This window comes from Bactrocera neohumeralis, unplaced genomic scaffold (genome assembly GCF_024586455.1).
Source record: "Bactrocera neohumeralis isolate Rockhampton unplaced genomic scaffold, APGP_CSIRO_Bneo_wtdbg2-racon-allhic-juicebox.fasta_v2 cluster09, whole genome shotgun sequence".
Taxonomy (NCBI): Eukaryota; Metazoa; Arthropoda; class Insecta; order Diptera; family Tephritidae; genus Bactrocera; species Bactrocera neohumeralis.
Genome location: NW_026089622.1, coordinates 3,291,506 through 3,311,631, shown reverse-complemented (window position 1 = coordinate 3,311,631; position 20,126 = coordinate 3,291,506). Strand labels below are relative to the sequence as shown.

Sequence of the window (20,126 nt, the reverse complement as noted above, 5' to 3'; positions counted from 1 at the left end):
CCGGCCGTGCCGTGTGTTGTGCTATAGGCCAGTCAGCCACAATCTGTGTTCATCTGTGATCCAGGTGACAAAACGCATGCTTTTTTCAATAACATATGATGCAATGATGTAAAATTGTGCAAATTGTAGATTTTGTTTTCCATAGACAATGAAGACTATCGGAAGGTGCTTTCTGATTTTCGGTATAACTTCCGGTTTAGCCGGAAATACTATCAATTTTTGTCTTTCAAACGAAACATACATGTTTTTTCTTCAGTTTTGGAATAAACATTCATTCCCCTCTAGAATAATATACAATGTGCATAAATTCCAAGAAAATAGTATTTGAAAATTGTATCCTAATCTAGCAATATCAACTACACATCAAGGTTCCTATTTATAATATCCATGGAAACTTGCCATTAGTCGTTTTACGTTATTGTATAGGATAATTAGTTCCTATTCCAAAATCAAGGGAAAAATATGTAGGTGCCATTTGAAAAACAAAAATTGGTAGTATTTCCGGTCAAAGCGCAACTCACTCAGGTCGAGCACAGATGAATAGTGACGGAGAGATTGCAAAATGTAAATGCAATAATAAATAGATTGCTGTCACAATTAACCATATACCGAGAGACTTTCTTCACAAAAATTTTGCAATCATCAATTGTGACAGCTGAACAATTGCAAGTAACACCAGATTTCCAAGATACTCGAAAACGACCAAAGAAAATGATGCCGGGAGAAAAAGCGAAAGATGAATCTCCATCTATAAGTGCCCAAACTCATTTCAAAGCAGGATTGATCCAAGTTCTTGATCTTATGATTGCTCAAATGAATACCCGGTTCATCGCTTTAAATGAAGTTGCCGATGATTTCGCATTTTTGAGCGGTCAAGCAATTGTGAACACCAGTGTTACTCAACTAACCAAAATAGCGGCAGATCTCGCTATCAAATATCCTGATGACTTGGATCCGCATGAATTTTCATCAGAAATTGAGAGTTTCAAATTTCAAGCAACGACGCTGATGAGTGAAGCCAAAGACATGAACCATTTGAATGTATTAGAAAAAATATTCGATCTGTCGCTCGAGGATGTATATCCGAACATAACAACAGCACTGAGAATATTCTTATGCATGCCTGTTACGACGGCTACTTGCGAGCGTTCTTTTAGTAAGCTAAAACTCATCAAATCTTATCTTCGTTCCTCTTTAGACCAGGAACGGTTGGCGAATATTTCTATTTTGTCGATTGAGAAGGATACTACAACACGTCTTAATTTCGATAAAATAATCGATTTATTTGCAAAGGCGAAATCCAGAAAAGTATTATTCTGAACGATATAAGCGATCCTTGTATAAATTATTATTGAAAATAAGATGTACGTTCTTTCACTTGTAAATATATGATTTTTGATTTGGGCAACATCGGTTTCCATTATACTATATGGTAAGGGCGCAAGCAAGGTTGTTGCCACAGGCGCTGAAGCAGCTAGTTCCGGCTCTGATTTTGTATGTACACAATTTCGTTGCGGCCATACTAATTCCTTTCACTTCAATGAAATTTTAATATTTTGTTCAAAATGAAATTTTTTATGCAAAAAATAAGTAAATAGGTAAGTATTTTTGCTTTAAATTATCAATTGTTATTACAAATGATATAATAGAGCTATAATATAGCTATTTTATGCTCTTATTTGTAAAATAACGTCAAGTTTGTTAGAGCTGTGAATAATTTTACATTTTACATATTAATGGCATCACCACTCCACCTCCTCTTTCTATCTTCCATTCTACTGTCAACTCTACTGTCGTCCTACTGTCGTTGGCAAAAATAGGAGGATATTGAAGTTAGCGAGAACGACAACTGTCGGCCTGCAGTCGTGTAGTCGTGCAGCTATCAAAATAACACTGCCCATAAGAACGTGTGTATTTTAATATTTTACAGATGTAGTTTGCAGTCTGTCGCTCTCTATGTGTTCAGCGCTTCAGACGGGCGAGAATAATTAAAACAAATATACAGACAAACAACAGCACAGGGAAGTAGCCAGCTGGAATACGGCACGGAGAACAAAACGCAGAAGGCAGGCAATACATACACCCTACAAAATACTTATACCATACATAGTACCAAGTGAGGATGTTATGTCCTTTATTTATTTGATATAAGTATGCCTAAAGCTTATAAAATTTTACCAAACACGGTAAAAGCCGAAATATTGTTTAAAATAATAGATGTATATATCGGGATATGCAAGTGTAAAAATAAAGAAAAATGCAAATATTTACTTGTTACAAAGTCCCGCAGTACCCTTTATGCTTAATAAAGTATTAAGCAGGACTGCAGTGCATATTTACTTGCGTACGAATTCGCGCACTCCTTCTATTGAAAAATATAGAAAGGTACCTTATGCTTACATACGGCATAGAATCTGCATTTCTTTATATACCCTACACTGGGTGCCAAATTATTAATAATATAAATTATAATTAAACTTCAAAAAAAAAGGTAATCGTAACTTTCCGTAAACTTCTATACGGAACGATTAGGTGTATTGGAAGGAATACAGAAAAAAATCATTTTCACTAAAAATACATAAGTTTGTGGACACAACGATACAAAAAAACTCGGGTATACAAAAAATTATTCACTTGAACAACATACGTTCAAACATACATACATACGTACATACATATATGTATATTTAAACATACACAAATATTCAAAGTCCACATTGGCAATTATCCGGCCATACCTCTTTGGCAAACAAAAACAAGCAGGATTGTGCACAAAAAGCGAATTGATCTTTCTAACGATCTCTCAATTGCTTATAAACAAGGCATAATCATTAGCACAAACAATTCGTGCATACTTATGTACAAAGCATATTGATCTCTTCGACGAGCTCTCAATTGCACAAAAACAAGTACATACAAGCCAATTATTAGGGTGTGCCTATATACCTATATAGAAAATACTTAAAATTAATATTTAAATTATTACTTAAAATTATTAAAAAAAAATAAATTTAAATAGCAAGTAAACAAGTAACGGTATCAATAAAACAAATAACCCGTCTTTAAAAGAAAAAAAAACAGTAAGTAGAAAAAAGTATTCAGTTCACACTCTCAATTTAAAAAATATTTCTACGTACAACTAAAATAATAAACAATAACCAAAATCAAAGTATACCTGGAGCTACACGCTCAAAACAGGTTGCTATATTTATTTCACAAAGTGACAGTTTATTAAGATACTGCACTAGATTTGCCTCTTCACAAACTCTGAATCGTTATTAGAAATCAAAAATCAAAATCTTAAAAATTTTTCGAATCGCCTCCAAGCGGCTCATGACGCCATTCTAGATTCTGACGATTCAGATACACACAATTTCAAATCCTCGGCTTACGCAATATATGAAAACTGCTTAGACTAATACGAAGAAACAAAAGCTTTGATCTCCGATCAATTAAAGCTAATAAAAGCAATTGCACCTACTCCACGTTCGAGAGTAGAGCTGCCACAAATAGACAGTCAAGAGGTAAGTTTAGGCATCCACCTCGAGGTGCCGGCATGTGACACAGAAACATTCTATGGAGGTCATAAAGAATGGCCGTCCTTCCGGGACATGTTCACAGCCGTTTACATCAACTATCCACAACTATCAAAAGCACAAAAATTGTATCACCTCAGATACAAAACAAAAGGTCAAGCAGGCGAAATAGTCAAACAGTTCGCATTAAATGACGACAATTTCAATTTGGCTTGGGAAGCTCTAAAAGCTAGATAGGAAAACGAAAGAATACTGGTCGATAAACAAGTAACGACACTAATGAACTTGCCAAAATTAAGAAAGGAACAAGTGAAGAATTCATCAAACTAGAATCCACTGTTTGTAATTGCTTGTCAATTCTATCGACACTAAATATTCCCACAGACAATTGGGACTCTATTCTGGTAAACATATGTACCGCAGCATTACCAGAAAATTCGTTACTTTCATGGGAGCAATCGCTCTCATCACGAAAAAAGTGCCCAACGTGGCAACAAATGAAAGATTTTCTCACCACCCAATAAGAAATTGAGGAAAGGTTAGAAGAAAAAATAATCAAAACTAAGAACAAACACGACCAAAATGTAAGCTTAAATAGACCCCAAGTTAGTAACAAAAACAGTTCAAACAGAAACCTTTACAAAACGCAATCGTTCACATCCGGACTGAAAAAACAAACGTCATGCGAAATATGCAAAAGAGGGCATAGGCTTAAATGTTGCGAGAAGTTTAAAAACTTAAAAGTTAACGAACGAAATCTTTTTGTCAGGTCAAAAAGTCTTTGCAAAAATTTCGATTGCTACACAGCGAAACTCAAAGTAGACCAATTTCAGAACCAATTACCACCATAAAAACTCAAGTTGACGAAACCTAGAACGAATGCCTCAATTCACAATTGAAGAAATTTCGAGAAGTAAGAAAACCCCCTCCCCTATCAAATAAAACTATAAAGAATCAGTATTGTGAAGCCTCTTCTAGAGCCACAACTACTCGATCAAATATTGGCCGGTTCGTCGTATGACTACCACTAGAGCCACAATTTTCCAATACCCCACATATTAAAGCTAACAATATTAAAAACTCAAACACATACAACTTTTCGGCCCCGCAGGATAGCTTTCGCCAATAATGAAAAAACAATTCTGAACAAATCCTAGAGCGGTGGTGGGCTATTAAACGCCAAATTAGTGCATACGTACTAAAACATAAAATAATATATATCACAGTTGTATCAAAAAGTCGAAAAATCGACATTTTCATTAATTTTCAAAAATAAATAAAATTTCAAGAGGAAGTTAAGGGATCACCATCTTCCCAATGCGATAAAGTGACGCACCCACACTCAGAAAAAATTTCGCTCTTATCGCATCTATACAAGCGCTCCTCATATGGCTGAGTTAGGGAAATCAGCTCTACAAAGCATCAACTTAATTATGAAGAATTTTCTACTCTATAAATTGAAGCCGTTCTCCATTCACGGCCATTCTCTCGCAAGATCCCTCTAATTTCATAGTCCTAAATTTAGGGCTAAAGAGTACCCATTCTGGCCACATCTGAGCTAGGCGTGGAGTTACTATCCTTTATAAGTCGATAACATAGAAAAGGCAAATAATAAACAACTGGTATACCATACCGATGAAATAAAAAATTTAAAGGACCGCTAATGAAATGAATAAAAGCAAACGACGCATACACATGTTTACTATAATAATAAGTCGAATACGGGCCGTACGCACCTAAAAGTAAATAAATAAAAAATATTATCTTTAACCCCTTGCCGTATCAATTAGCGCAACAAAATTCGCTTCCAACTGTTCACACGCAACTTACACTAAACAAACCAGTTTTGATGCTTACGAACTGGCACACATGTTTTACAAATTTACATAAAATAGAATACTACGATTTAATACGATCATTATAAAACTGATCTGCAGTAGATAATGCGCTCAACTGAAGCAATGTTTTTTGTTTACATTACTTGCCGAAAATAACGGGAAAATTTCAATTCTCTTCATCAAATGTACACTTCTACACACCATGAGCCAGGCTCGTGGAAATACGTCTAGGGGTTAAAACCAAAGGCATTTTCAGGATTTACAGCATGTATTGTGTGCCCTCGGCAACTCTACTAGCAGTACGCCGAAATACATGCAATAGCATATACACACGCAATACTAGGAAAAATATTTGCCTAGGGGGCCCAGGATGTTTAAATGAGTTAAGCATTCACCCATTCTACCCGGAAAAACTGGCGCACCCTAATAAGACAGCTTAGTTCACCACAGATGAGAACACCACAACACAACTCACCATGCCTATACACCAACAAACTCATCAAAAAGGATGGAAAACGGGAAACATTCAACATTCATTTTATCACTTTTCATACATACTTTCGCTCGTCAACAATTCGACCATCAACATTCGCCATACACACATTCGCGGACACACTGCGCCCCGTCGTCATCACCCGGTCCGCTTCGCTACCGCATCGATACTTAAATTGGATTGCCGTTGATCTCGTCATCGATTTTATATACATATGTATATACTAGTGGACTTATTTTTTTTTTTGAATATTCCTTGTGAACCACGAATAATTTCGATTAAAAATTAAGTGTGTCTTAAACTTGATTCTCATGTGCATTTTTTTTGCTTATCAGAGGTACTTAGTGCAACAGTGGGTGAATTATAAAAACAAATGAAACATAACTATACATTAAACAGTAAGTACTTACTTGATTAGATGTTATTCCTAAAAATTTACTGATTTGAATAACAATGCATTGGTAATGCCTTTGCCTGAATCAGTGGCGTAGCTACAACTTCAGGCGCCCGGGGCCAAGGATGTTCTGCCGCACCCTTTTATCTACCTAACTACAAATTTCATGAGGTGGTTCGAACAAAAGTGAATTTTTACAAAATATCTTCGATATTAAGTATATAAAATTTAGGAACTATACGGTAATACGGTTTTTGAGGAAATTGTTGGTAAATTTACAAGACATCTTATTAAAAGTCATAGAAAAAACCCATTTTCGCCCTATATCTTGTAGATTTTTGATACAATTTGCAGGAATTGGAGTTTTTAAATACCATTCTTGAAAATTTGGAGAAATAAAAGTATTTGTTACATTTAAAGCATAGGGTAACTGTGAGAATGACACGTCGCTAGACAAAGCTAGAAAAGTGCATCTTTAAGTTCTATCACTATTTTTAAGAAAGATATAAGCCAAAAGATATAAGACAAATTCAAAGACTGAAGAGTATTCGAGTAAAAATTAATATTTTTCATTCAGATTATTACATTGTGAGTGTACAACTCTTTATCTTTCATAATAAATTTTGTAAAAAAATTTGTTGAAGTATTTTTCTGAAAAACAGCGAAGATCGTTTTGCCGCCCCCAAGACGTTGCGCCCGGAGCGACATAGACTTTGAATGAGATTCATTCTAATGAAAAGTTATTTGAAGTTTAAGGGACAAATGTCATCAGCCATTGAGTTGTCGGGTACTCAAGTGGTAGTAGCAAATGGACTGATCGGTGATTTAAATCTGGTACCACGGGGAGCAGTAAGCCCTTGGATTTCGCTACAATCTGCTCAATGGGTTTCGCCCTTTGTGGAGATTCGTGATGGCTGTGGTTTAAACTTAAACGTAGGTAGGGTTGAAAAATTCAATCCAGTATGGAATCGCACATTTAGATGGGCCTCGAACCCGACCAGGGTGGAGAAGGTGTCCCTTCCAATTGAAACCAAACATACGTTCAAAAAGCAGTTATTATTTGAGGCGCTGATCAACGCAACGCGTATTGATCTATATATAAAACACCGTGTGCTAGGCCCCCGTCGGCAGATACTTACGTAAACCAAAACGATTGAACTTGATACAGGGTTTCGACCCCAATTCAATCCCGGCTACCTCTTTATGACTTGGCACCCAGATGGGGTGTACTCCGCTGCAGAGTGATAGGCAGTCCGACTGTTCTATACATTTCTGTTATACTGTATGTATACTGTTTGATAACTTTAAACTTTTTTGTGAAGTTTACGCTTTTGGCAATGCCGTCCCTTGGCAAAAGAACCAGTGGTATACATTTTTTGTTGGGAAAACTGAAGCAAGTTATCTTGCGATCGTGCCAATATGTATACATACATAGATCGCAGTGTATTGCGTTTGCGACATCTGATTTACAGTCTCTAGCTGGACTCTCATAAAGATCACCTGTGATTGTAAGTAGCCATACTCGACACACTTGTTATCAAACCTTTTCGTTATAAACGACTTACAGATTTATTTTACTTTCGTCCTTTATGTGCCAAGGATAATTGAATTGCATATTTTATAATTCTCCATATGGCCAGTGCCTCGCTATGACAGCTGTAATTGGACCTACATATGTAATAAGTCTTGGTTTTTGTTTTGACATAGTTTGGCCAAAGATGTTTTATTATTCTGCGTTTGGTTGTAGATATCCATATATTCTGTGCTACGCTGGTTGATCTTTGGCGACGACAATGCTGGTACTGCCGCCTGGCAGTCTGCGCAAATAGTTGCCTCCTGTATCTGCTCTCGCAGTTCTACCATAAAACTTCACAGGCCTTCTTTATGGTGGATGCTAGCTGAGTTAGGTAGACAGTAAGAAAGAAAGATGTGAAGCTCCTCGGAGTATACTACTGGTTTCAAAGTTTTTAATGCCATTTTCTGTTCACCTGTCAAATCAATTAAATTTGACGTAGTGGCTGTATTCTCTCCTTAGAATATTTAACAAGTTTGCTGGCGTACCAAAGTCAAATTACCTGCTGGACTCGTACGAAAACAATTAAAAAATGCAAAGTAAACAATAAAGCAGATCGGGAATGGCTCAGATACAAATATATACTATTTTTAACTTTATAACAAAAAACCATAGCCCAGAAAAGATTTTGTCAAACCCGCTTGGCACTTAATGTGTTAAAATGCTTCAGCTCATTGTTGTCACTCCTTTTTAGAAAATATGACAATAATCTGGTGAAAATCAGATTATAGATCAAGTGTTGCTTCCATGAAGATTGGACAAAATCCTGGCAAAATTCGGATATTGCTTACTATTGGGTTTCTCACTTTGTTTGTGAAAGTCTGCAAAAAATCGATTTATTTCTTGTCCAATTTTATCTAAACCTTTTTTCTTAACCGCCCATATAGGGTTATTACAAGGTGCGTTCCAAAGTAAACAGGACTTTTTCTTTATTTCACTGAATGGAAGTGAAGCTAATGCGTTTTAATAGTCAGTATGTTTGTGTTATCGGTGCGAAAATGAGCTTCGAACAAAGAGCCAGCATTAAATTTTGTTTTAAAATTGGTTAAACTTTTATCGAAACGTTTCAATTGATGAAACAAGTTTATGGTGATGATTTCCAATCCCGTAGCAGAGTGCACTAGTGGTTTCAACGTTTTCAAAGTGGTCGTGAGGACATAAATGATGATCAACATGTGGGCCAATCAAAATCCGTGATCATCGGAAATTCCATCGAAACTGTGCGTGAATTCATCAAAAATCAGCCAAAATCATCATTGAAATTCATGGAAATGGAATTGGACATCTTCAAAACATCGATTTATCGCATTTTGACCGAACATTTGGACTTACGAAAGGTCTGTGCACGGTTTGTTCCGCACAAATTGACTGACGACCAAACTTGCTTAGAACCCAACATTCGAAGGACGATTATTTGATCAAAAATCACATTTTAACCATTAACCACACTCACCTTTCCTTTTCGGAAAAATGCATTTGCCGATGAAAGAAAAGCGTTATTCAGACGCAGAGGCCATTCAAAAGGCTTGCACCGGCATACTGGCGGCCATACCGGCAAACGAGCTAAACACTCGCTCGACATGCTTTTGGACCGTGCAAAAAGTTGTATTGAAGCAGAGGGACACTATTTTGAATAAAATAAATTGATTTTGCCGAACAAAACCATTTGGTCTGTTTTTTTAAGTCCTGTTTACTTTGGAACACACCTTGTATAAGCCAAAAGATTCTGGATTTCAGTATTTACGAAACCTGATACCCCCCTCGGGTAAGGGAGAAGTCTTAAGTACACTGGGTCTTCATTTTCACCGTCAGATCGGGTAACGATCTTAATTTATGATTTTTGAGTTATCGTAGTTACCAAGTCAATCGACAGAAAACAGAGGTTTCGAATTGGCTATATATTTAAAAGCTCTGGTAGGTTCTTAGTTGTCCCAGTACCAATTAGTAATTTAAGTTCTTTCCTTCCTTTGACCTAAAAAATTTAGCTAATCGACACTGATTCATTGGGTGACTCTAAGCTCATCTTTCAAACTTTACCGCCATCATACTTATTGTTTCACGGGAGCCGCATGGATATGTCAATCCTCTGATCACTTGTGGAATGGTATCCAAATTTTATTATTATAACTTTATTTTTAATATTTGGGTTTTAATTCATAACGCTTATGATCAGTCTAGTTTTTGCCTTAGAGCAAGAGAAGTTATATGTCGCATAAGAAATAAAATGAAAGCTCTTAAGGAGGTATTTTAGCCTACTAATAAATTTTTTTTTTATTTTCAAAGTTTAACTATTCGAGAATGTGTTTTCAAGAAGGGTTTTCGAATCTCAATTTTTTTCGGAAATATACACAGTCTCACAAAAGTAGTGCATACGTATACGTGTGTATAAAGTAAAAAACTTAGTTTTTGCTTACGAATCATGTTATTTTATTTAAAGTTCTTTTTTCATAGCACACATTGAAAGAATCAAAGCTTTGGTGATTTCTTCCGATATTCTACCCCATTCCTCAAGAAAAACTGTTTTGTGCGTGGATATTGAAGTAACGTTCGAAGCTTTAAGATGATCCCACAAATCATCTATGACATTTAAACACGGCGACTTTGGACGATGTTCTAAGAATGTTTGGGGTCGTTAACCTTTAAAGATATGGACTGGCGCTTCCTCTCTAGATTCCTCTAGATTTAGTTTTTTTACACTTAGAAGATAACAGTTCTTTAAAATATGTATATACACCGTCCTATCCATTATTCCTTCAATGAACCCTGGTATTTGGTGCTATGCAGCCCCATACTATCACTGATCCTCTTTTTTGGGGTCAAGTAATGAATTTGATTTAAGCTAAACTTTTCTGTAGGCAATAACTTCCGAAAATAATAAATTTATGTTCCACAGGAAACTACGCGTTCCCACAATGTAGGATCAGTCAAATGAGCATTTTCTGCTCAGGCCATGTTCCTTAATTCACTTTTACATACAAACCATGTCATTCGGTTAGAGAATAAAATTTGCTTGTTCCAAAAATCGAATAATTTTGATGTGATATCAAAGTGAAATGTCTTGTTCTAAAAACCGAATTCATAAATTAAAATGTAGTTTAACAAGAAAAAACGTTAACTTCGGCTGCACCGAAGCTAATATACCCTTCACAGCTGCATTTCTTTTAGTAACTATATGTTCAGTTTGTATGGAAGCTATATGCTATAGTAATCCGATCTGAACAATTTTTTCGGAGATTACATTGTTGCCTTAGAAAATAATCTATACCAAAGTTGGTGAAGATACTTTGTCAAATGTAAAAGTTTTCCATACAAGAACTTGATTCCGATCGTACAGTTTGTATGGTAGCTATATGCTATAGTTAACCGATCTGACTAATTTCTTCGGAGATAACATTGTTGCCTTAGAAAATAATCTGTACCAAATTTGGGTAAGATACATTGTCAAATGTGAAAGTTTTCCATACAAGAACTTGATTCCGATCGTTCAGTTTATATGGTAGCTATACGCTATAGTAATCCGATCTGAACAATTTTTTCGGAGATTACATTGTTGCCTTAGAAAATAATCTGTACCGAATTTGGTGAAGATACATTGTCAAATGTGAAAGTTTTCCATACAAGAACTTGATTCCGATCGTTCAGTTTGTATGGTAGCTATATGCTATAGTTAACCGATCTGACCAATTTCTTCGGAGATTACATTGTTGCCTTAGAAAATAATTTATACCAAATTTGGTGAAGATACATTGTCAAATGTGAAAGTTTTCCATACAAGAACTTGATTCCGATCGTTCAGTTTGTATGGTAGCTATATGCTATAGTTAACCGATCTGAACAATTTCTTCGGAGATTATATTGTTGCCTTAGAAAATAATTTATACCAAATTTGGTGAAGATACATTGTCAAATGTGAAAGTTTTCCATACAAGAACTTGATTCCGATCGTTCAGTTTGTATGGCAGCTATATGTTATAGTGGTCCGATATCGGCCGTTCCGACAAATGAGCAGCTTCTTGAAGAGAAAATGACGTTTGCAAAATATCAAAAGGATGTCTTAAAAACTGAGGGACTAGTTCGTATATATACAGACGGACGGACGGACAGACAGACAGACGGACATGGTTAAGTCGACTCAGCTCAACATACTGATCATTTATATATATACTTTATAGGGTCTCCGACGCTTCTTTCTGGGTGTTACAAACATCATGACAAACTTAATATATCCTGTTCAGGGTTTAAAAACCAAATCTTATAACGTTTGATTGGAGGGACAGTTTTCTGTCAAGAGAAGTCTCGATGTGCATCATTCAGATAGGTGTGCATTAAATCCGACAGGGCTCTTTGAACATTGGGTGACTTTAGTAAGTATTGGTTAACAACCAACACCTATACAAAATGTTGCAAAAATAGATATCTTAACCGGACATTGTCTTATTGGGTCTCACCCTCTACATGTTCCACTAGTCATACCTTCCACGAATGTTGTTGTTTTAACGGTTATCAGTCCCGTTAGGATGGTAAGGGTTAGGGATTGTCATCGACGTCATCTAACGGGAGGCCCAGGAAACGTGCTGTTTCGACGGGTCGGACCAAAGGGAAAAAGGTGTTATATGAATGGGGTTGGTAGGGCATGCAAAGAGGTGGTCAGTGTCATGCTGAGACTCGTTGCATGCAGGACATACATTGGGTATGTCTGGATCAATTCTGGATAGGTAGGAGTTTAACCTGATACAATATCCCAAACGAAGCTGCGCTAGCGTCACTCGCGTTTCTCGCGGCAACTCGAGCTCTTCGTCTGCGATGGGTGGTGGTTTGACTCCAAGAACGCCATTCACGGGAAGGGAGTCGGTGAAGGTGTTAATGGCTCCACTGTGAATGGCGGTCAGTACTTGTCGAAAGTCAGTTGCGTCCGAAGTCCGGGAGTTTCGAGATGTAAAAATTAAACAGTAGCGGGGAGAGAACACCACCCTGCGGAACCCCCTGTTTAATTCATCTCAGTTTGGATGTTTCACCTTGAAATAGTACGGATGATTGACGACCGTGAACTACCTGGTCCACCTCCTTAACCCTGGAGGAAGCGTGGTTTTCTCAATGTCCTACAATAGCGTTGTGTGGTTGACTGTGTCAAAAGCTTTTGACAAGTCCAACGCTACGAGGATCGTTCTCTCGCAGGTTTCTGGTTGAGGCCATGAACTATCCGAGCGTTTATGACGCTAAGTGCTGTGGTGGTGCTGTGCACTTTTCGGAATCCAGGCTGGTGGCTGGCTAGGCTCAGGTGGTGAGTAGGCAAGGCCTCAAGTGTCTTCACTACTGGGGAGAGGAGAGCTATCGGACGATAAGTTTCTCCTTTGTTGGCTGGCAGGTTTCCCAGGTTTCAGTAGTGGGACCACTCTTCCGACTTTTCATACATCGGGTTTTGGAAGAGTGGTGAGCGACAGATTGAGGACCTTGGTGAGATAGCCTACTCCCATCGAGCCGAGATGCTATAGCATCAGCATGTTAATTCAGTCGTTTGACATTTTGCGCAGCCGTCGGTTAACACATCTCTTAGCTTTGTCTACCGAAGGGTGCAGTGTAAACTGCCGTCTGACGAAAGTAGCTCGCGCACTTCTTCGGGTCCGAAGAGGCATGGCCATTGAATTGAACCTCAACTCGGTCGTCGTGTCTCTTCGGATTACACAAAGCTTTGACAGTAGCCCAAAGCTTACTCACACCGGTGGAGAGGTTGCAAGACTTCAGGTACTCCATCCATTTCGTCCGCTTATGTTGATTTACCATACGCCGAATCTCCAAATTAAAATTCTTTATTCGGGGATCCACGGGATCGGCATGGCATAAGATGTCGCGCTCATTCGCTAAAACGGCTGCTTCGGCTGGGAAATTGGGGCGGATTTCCGCTATTCTTCCAGCCGGGATGAAGCGAGCGGAATCTGCTGCGATCACCTTGGGGAATCGACGTTCGCCAACGCATACGTCCGTAGGAATGGGTAGAGCGTTGAAAGTGCTCTCAGTAAATTCTGTGAAGCCGACCCAGTTAGCTTTATTAAAGTTTCAAAGTTACGGTTGTCCAGAGAAACGAAATCGGCAGGTTTCTCGATCGAGATAATTATGGGCAGATGGTCTGATGCGAGAGTAAGCATAGGTCGCCAGGTTATGCTATTTATCAGACAATGGTAATACAGGGCGAGCTATTCCAGGTGCCCATAACTCTGGTGGGGGCTTCGTCATTCATTGTGCATAATGTCGAATCGTCAACCTGCTCCGCCAGCTCCATCCCCCTACGATCATTTGACAGACAGGAATGCCAAAAATCGTGGTGCGCGTTAAAGTCGCCTAGCACCAAACGGTGGCGCGAGTTAAGGAAGATAACAATCCTTATCATACTCACGAACTCAAATACATCAACAAATCGTTATCAGCATACATAAACATAAAAATATGTCTCATGACATATACACATAATAATGTATTGTAATTATCAGTAACAGATAAGAACTTATCCAAAAATATTTATTAGCTTAAAATAAGAACACAACAGAGCAACATGAATGTTCTGTCGATACTACAAATAGTTGTAAGCAAACCTAATGTCTTTTAGTCTTAGTATTACCACAAACCAAGAAGGTATATTGAACTCAATAAAGAATAATAATAAACCCAAAACTATTATTATTTAACGGGGGCTCAACCGGGATTGCAAATCAACTTGCTTTCCAGCCAGTCTTTGAAATATAAGACTTAAAAAATCAAAATCCCCGGTCTTAAAGAAAGACACATCAGGTTCCCGAAAAATTGGAACAAAAACAGAATTCTAAGGCACCACTAAAAACTGGAGCACATCAAGAATTTCCGGAAGGAAAAAAGGGCAAAAATACACTGCAGTCGTACAAAATCAGAATCAGTTACGATAGCATCAGAAATGGCACAACTACGCACACACATCGACGTACTAACTCAAACTTTGCAGCAGCAAAGCATTGATATGCAGAATCGACTATCAGCGATTGAATCAAGCCAATCGTTTAAAGGAGTATCGATGGTCGATCAACACGAAGCAATACTCTTGCACATAAACGACCCCAAGGAAATTGACCTAGAATTATTCAAAGCACTTCCACGGTTCGATGGAAACAAAGATCAATATAGATCCTGGAGATCGCAAGTATGGACCTTTATGGATGGTATAGAAGGATTCACCAACCACTCTAGATACTACAGTGCACTTGGTATAGTACGCACAAAAATAACAGGAGCAGCAGCAGATATTCTTACAAACCACAACACGAAGATGAATTTTTATTCCATAATAAATAGATTGGATTACACGTTTGCGGACCAAAGGCCACTATACGTCTTTTTAGAGGAAATGAAAAAGATCGTACAAGGATGGAAAACCTTAGCCGAATTCCACAGTGAAGTGAGCAAAGCGCTTAACTTGGCATTATCAAAAATTGAGATGTCCGAAAACCAAAACAATGGTTCTATGAAAGACTATGCAAACCAGGAAGCAGTAAGGACCTTCATCCTAGGGTTAAATAGCAAATATACAAGTTGGACATTGTATAGTCATAACCCAAAAGATTTGGAAACAGCTTACGCAGTAGCTAGTACTATTTACCACGACAATGTGAATCGCCAATTCGAGGTACATTCTAATCTGCCAAGGGGGAACGAGCAACAACGATTCCATCAACCTGATGATAAAAGGAAATATAATCCTCGCTTCAACGAAGGCCAAGTTCATTCACATAGAGAGGACGGACAACATCATCAATACAGACCAAACGTCAGAATATAGAGGAATTATCAACCGCAACAATAACTCGCACCAGAGGCCAACATATTACTTCAATCAACCAAGGAATCCGCTTCACCAACAAAACCGCACAAGCAGACTACGATGGACATTTTGAGACACGGAGTACTTTTTTAAGGTGAGTAAACGGGTTGCCTTGTATCAAAACAAAATGTGGATTAACCGTCACACCCATTACAATTTTAGTGGACACAGGATCAACTAATAATTACATATATTAGCAACAAATGTAATATCGTTAAGTCAATACAAATTATTCCTTTTAAAACAAAAACTTTACATGGCTTTTCAGTCATTAATTCAAAAAAAGTGATTGGGACATATGGATCAAAGAACGGTTTCCGTTGAGCGCAAAAATGTTCATGCACGATCAATACCCGAACTATCAGCACATTCGGCTCAAGCGCTCAAAATGGCATTCGTGAATGTTTTCGCTACTGAGCTAAATTCAGCTCAATTGCGGTAAATTCGTTTGCTTGCTGAGTTTATTCACGCTCGTGTTGAAACAGCTCTACTCAAGCGTTCGCTCATTCGGCTCAACAATGATCGTGTTGAATGAAAACAAAAACACAAAAGAGCAAACTCAACGCCTATGAGCAAACTCAATGGGTATGAGCAAACTCAACGCATATGAATAAACTCACTGTGCTTGAATAAAAGCGCCGTCTCCTTAAGCGATTTGCAGCACTTACATACATACATATGTCTGTTTAAATTTGAAGAATTTTTTGGCAAATATTTTAAAATATTGTTACAGGATTGGCAGTATATACATATGTAAATCCATTCCAAATAGTGCCATCCTCTTTAATAATTTCAGATAATACATTCCAAACATTCCCTTATGTCGGGCTGACAATGTGTAGGCGTTTGTACGTATTTTTTCTAAAATATCTTCTTGCTCCATATCGACGGGATGACAAATACATACTAAAATATAAGTTGTGTACCAAATTCTTAGTGCAATGCATGTGACACATAAGCTGATCGCGAACAAAGCATACAAAAACTATATACATACCAGAGAACTGCAAAACTCACTTTTTCCTTAAATCAGCTCATACGCAAAAGTTTCTATTCAATTCCAATCACTGAGCGAAAGTGTAAACACAATGGCTACGACAGACTGCAAACTACATCTGTCAAATATAAAAATACACACGTTCTTATGGGCAGTGTTATTTTGACAGCTGCACGACTACACGACTGCAGGCCGACAGTTGTCGTTCTCGCTAACTTCAATATCCTCCTATTTTTGCCAACGACAGTAGGACGACAGTAGAGTTGACAGTAGAATGGAAGATAGAAAGAGGAGGTAGAGTGGTGATGCCACTAATATGTAAAATGTAAAATGATTCACAGCTCTAACAAACTTGACGTTATTTTACAAATAAAAGCATAAAATATCTATATTATAGCTCTATTATATCATTTGTAATAACAATTGATAATTTAAAGCAAAAATATTGACCTATTTACTTATTTTTTGCATAAAAAATTTCACTTTGAACAAAATATTAAAATTTCATTGAAGTGAAAGGTATTAGTATGGCCACAACGAAATTGTGTACATACAAAATGGACAACTGCGTTGTTTTGTGTACATGCCGGCCATTGTGTTGTTGTTGCTTCTCAAAATGTACATGTAGTAAGATGAACAACGACGTTTTCAGTTCACTGTCGTGCCACTGCAGTCTGTCGTAGCCATTGTGTTTACACTTTGAGCTAAACATTTCGTAAAGTGAACGAGCATGAGCTAAATATTTCGTGAAGTGAGCAAACGTGAGCAAAGCATTTCGGACCGAAGGCTCACATTGTACGCGAATGAGCGATTCGGCAACATGAGCTGATTTTTACTCAACGCTGTGTTTCGCTCAGTGATTGGACTTGAATAGAAACTTTTGCGTATGAGCTGATTCAAGGAAAAAGTGAGTTTTGCAGTTCTCTGATATGGATATGATTTAGTATATTATGAAATAGATAAGCTAAATGAATTCGATATGATATTAGGAGAACAGGGACTTAGAACTCTTAAAGCAGAAGTGAATTTATTTGATTATAGTTTAAAGTACCAGAAGGAAGTGACCCATAACGTAGAACACAAAATTAATTTTACTATCAATAACCCTCAATACGAAGAAGACATTAGAAAACGAATGCAAAAAAACGTTCAAATAAGTGAAACTCTTATTTTCACTACAACTACTCAGCCGACAATTAGGACCCAGACAGAGGAACCAATATGGACAAAACAATATCCATATCCCATTGCGGATAACGACTTTTTGAATAAAGAAATTAGCGAGTTATTAAAAAATGGAATTATTGAACCAAGTAAAAGCCCATATAATTCACCCATATGCACTGTTCCAAAACAAGGCACTGACGAACAAGGTAAGCCAAAAAGGAGAATGGTAGTTGATTTGCAAAAAATTAATACTCAGACAATCACAGATAGATATCCAATACCTGATGCAAATATGACTATCCAAAATTTAGGAAAAGCAAAAGTATTTTCAACTATAGATTTAGAATCAGGATTCCATCAAATTTTAATAAAGGAATCCGATAGAGAAAAGACCGCTTTTGCAGTCAATAGAGCAAAGTATGAATTTGTTAGGATTCCGTTTGGGTTGAAAAACGCACCTTCAATCTTTCAACGATGCGTAGACGATATCTTACGAGAATATATTGGTAAAATTGCATATGTATATATAGACGATGTATTAATATTCTCTTCCTCACCCGAAGAACATGTTGAACACGTTTCAACTATAATAAATGCACTACATAAAGCCAATATGAAAATTTCAGACGAAAAGTCACATTTTTTTCAAGACTCAGTGGAGTATCTTGGCCACATCATTAAGCATAATAGGATTACTATGGATCCAAACAAGATTGAAACAATAAAAAATTTCCCAGTTCCAAAAACGCTTAAAGAACTAAGGTCATTTTTAGGATTAGCTAGTTATTATAGAAAATTTATTAAGAATTTTGCATCTATCACTAAACCCTTAACTATTCATTTAAGAGGAGATCAAGGAATGATAAGAAAAAATCAGAGCTCCAAAGTAGACATAAAATTAGATGAGGCAGCACTGGATGCACTACAAAAAATAAAAATAGCACTTCAGGAACAAACAGAACTCTTTCAACCAGATTTTTCGAAACTATTGGGGCAGTCCTATCTCAAAATAAATAACCAATTGCCTTCATTTCAAGAACATTAAATGATACTGAACAGAATTATAGCACAAATGAAAAAGCCATAGTTTGGTCACTTCAAAAGTTACGAAACTATCTATATATAACTAATTAATTCTCTGGCACATGGTGGGATAGACGACACTGTGTGCAGATGGATACTATCGATGCTTGAGAATAGGAAGATTATAGCTTCAAACGGCGCACAGTGAGACAGCCCAATAGTAACCGCGGCAAAAAATGGTTTTTGACGTGTCGTCCAATTTGGATGAAATTTTCACAGTATATTAACAGATTTATGAGTAACAATTCCCTGAAATTTCAGCCTCATAACTTCATTACTTTTTGGTCTAGAGCAAGTCAAAGTTGAGGTATGCCAACGCGCTTGAAATATGTTAGTTCAATATGTAATAATCAAAAGCTTATTAAAATAAAAATACATAATAAATGCAACTTTCAAGTATTTTTTTAATTAATTTAGTTATTGTAGAATGAGTAAATGAAAAAATAAATTTAAAAAAAACACAATTTTTTTTTCTTAACAACAGAACTGTGGTGCAAAAATTGAATATTTTGCATTTTCAATGGCCTAGGAAATATAGAGCAGCCCCTCGCCCTAGGTTCAGACTTATACCAAATGAAAGTTTGAAATCTCAGCTTTAATTTAAAGTAGAGGACATATAGCAAAAGTTTGCAAAAGCACATTAAACATACAAAAAACTACAAAAAGTACGTAACGCGCACATTCTGTCGCTATACGTACAGTATGTTAGCATTCAATAGCATGTTTACAACTTTTTACTTTTATTTTTTTTAATTGTTTACTATTCTCTTATTGTGCAAGAGAATAGAAATAAATTACATTTGTTTTTTGTTAGTTATTCAGAATTATGCTTTAAAGATCATTTATGTTTTAATAAAAATATTCTTGTTTACATAAATTTACGTTATTAATTTGATAGATAATTTTGTTGAAGGTCATTGACTTTGGGTTAGATAGTTGCATAATTTTTAATTTAAATTGATAGTGCAAGACATTGTTCTTATCTAAGTTGTGTTATGATCACTTTCTAATGTGGTTGGTTTAATTGTTATATTGTAGTGCCGCTTGTCGCCTGGCAGGAAAATAGAAAATAGTCTCTTGCATTATAATTATTTTTGTTGTCCAAAGCTCATAAGCAGCCTAATATTGTGAGCATAATTTTTGGTTGTTGTTGGTTTTTGGGCATTTTTTCCATCCGCTGAGCCAAACCAGTTTTTGTTTTG

The 20,126-nt window shown here is 36.8% G+C and overlaps 2 protein-coding genes and 1 pseudogene across 3 annotated transcripts in view; 1 reads left to right on the top strand and 2 right to left on the bottom strand.

Moving 5' to 3' along the window:
* The window catches only part of LOC126763933 (uncharacterized), a 61,294-nt gene that overhangs the window by 7,193 nt on the left and 33,975 nt on the right, over positions 1 to 20,126 (bottom strand). The gene's annotated exons all lie outside the window — the stretch shown is intronic.
* Positions 712 to 1,320, top strand: LOC126764406 (uncharacterized). Its single transcript, XM_050482098.1, has one exon. The coding sequence runs from the start codon at positions 712 to 714 to the stop codon at positions 1,318 to 1,320; it is 609 nt and encodes a 202-aa protein (XP_050338055.1).
* LOC126764405 (uncharacterized) lies at positions 12,119 to 14,111 on the bottom strand (annotated as a pseudogene).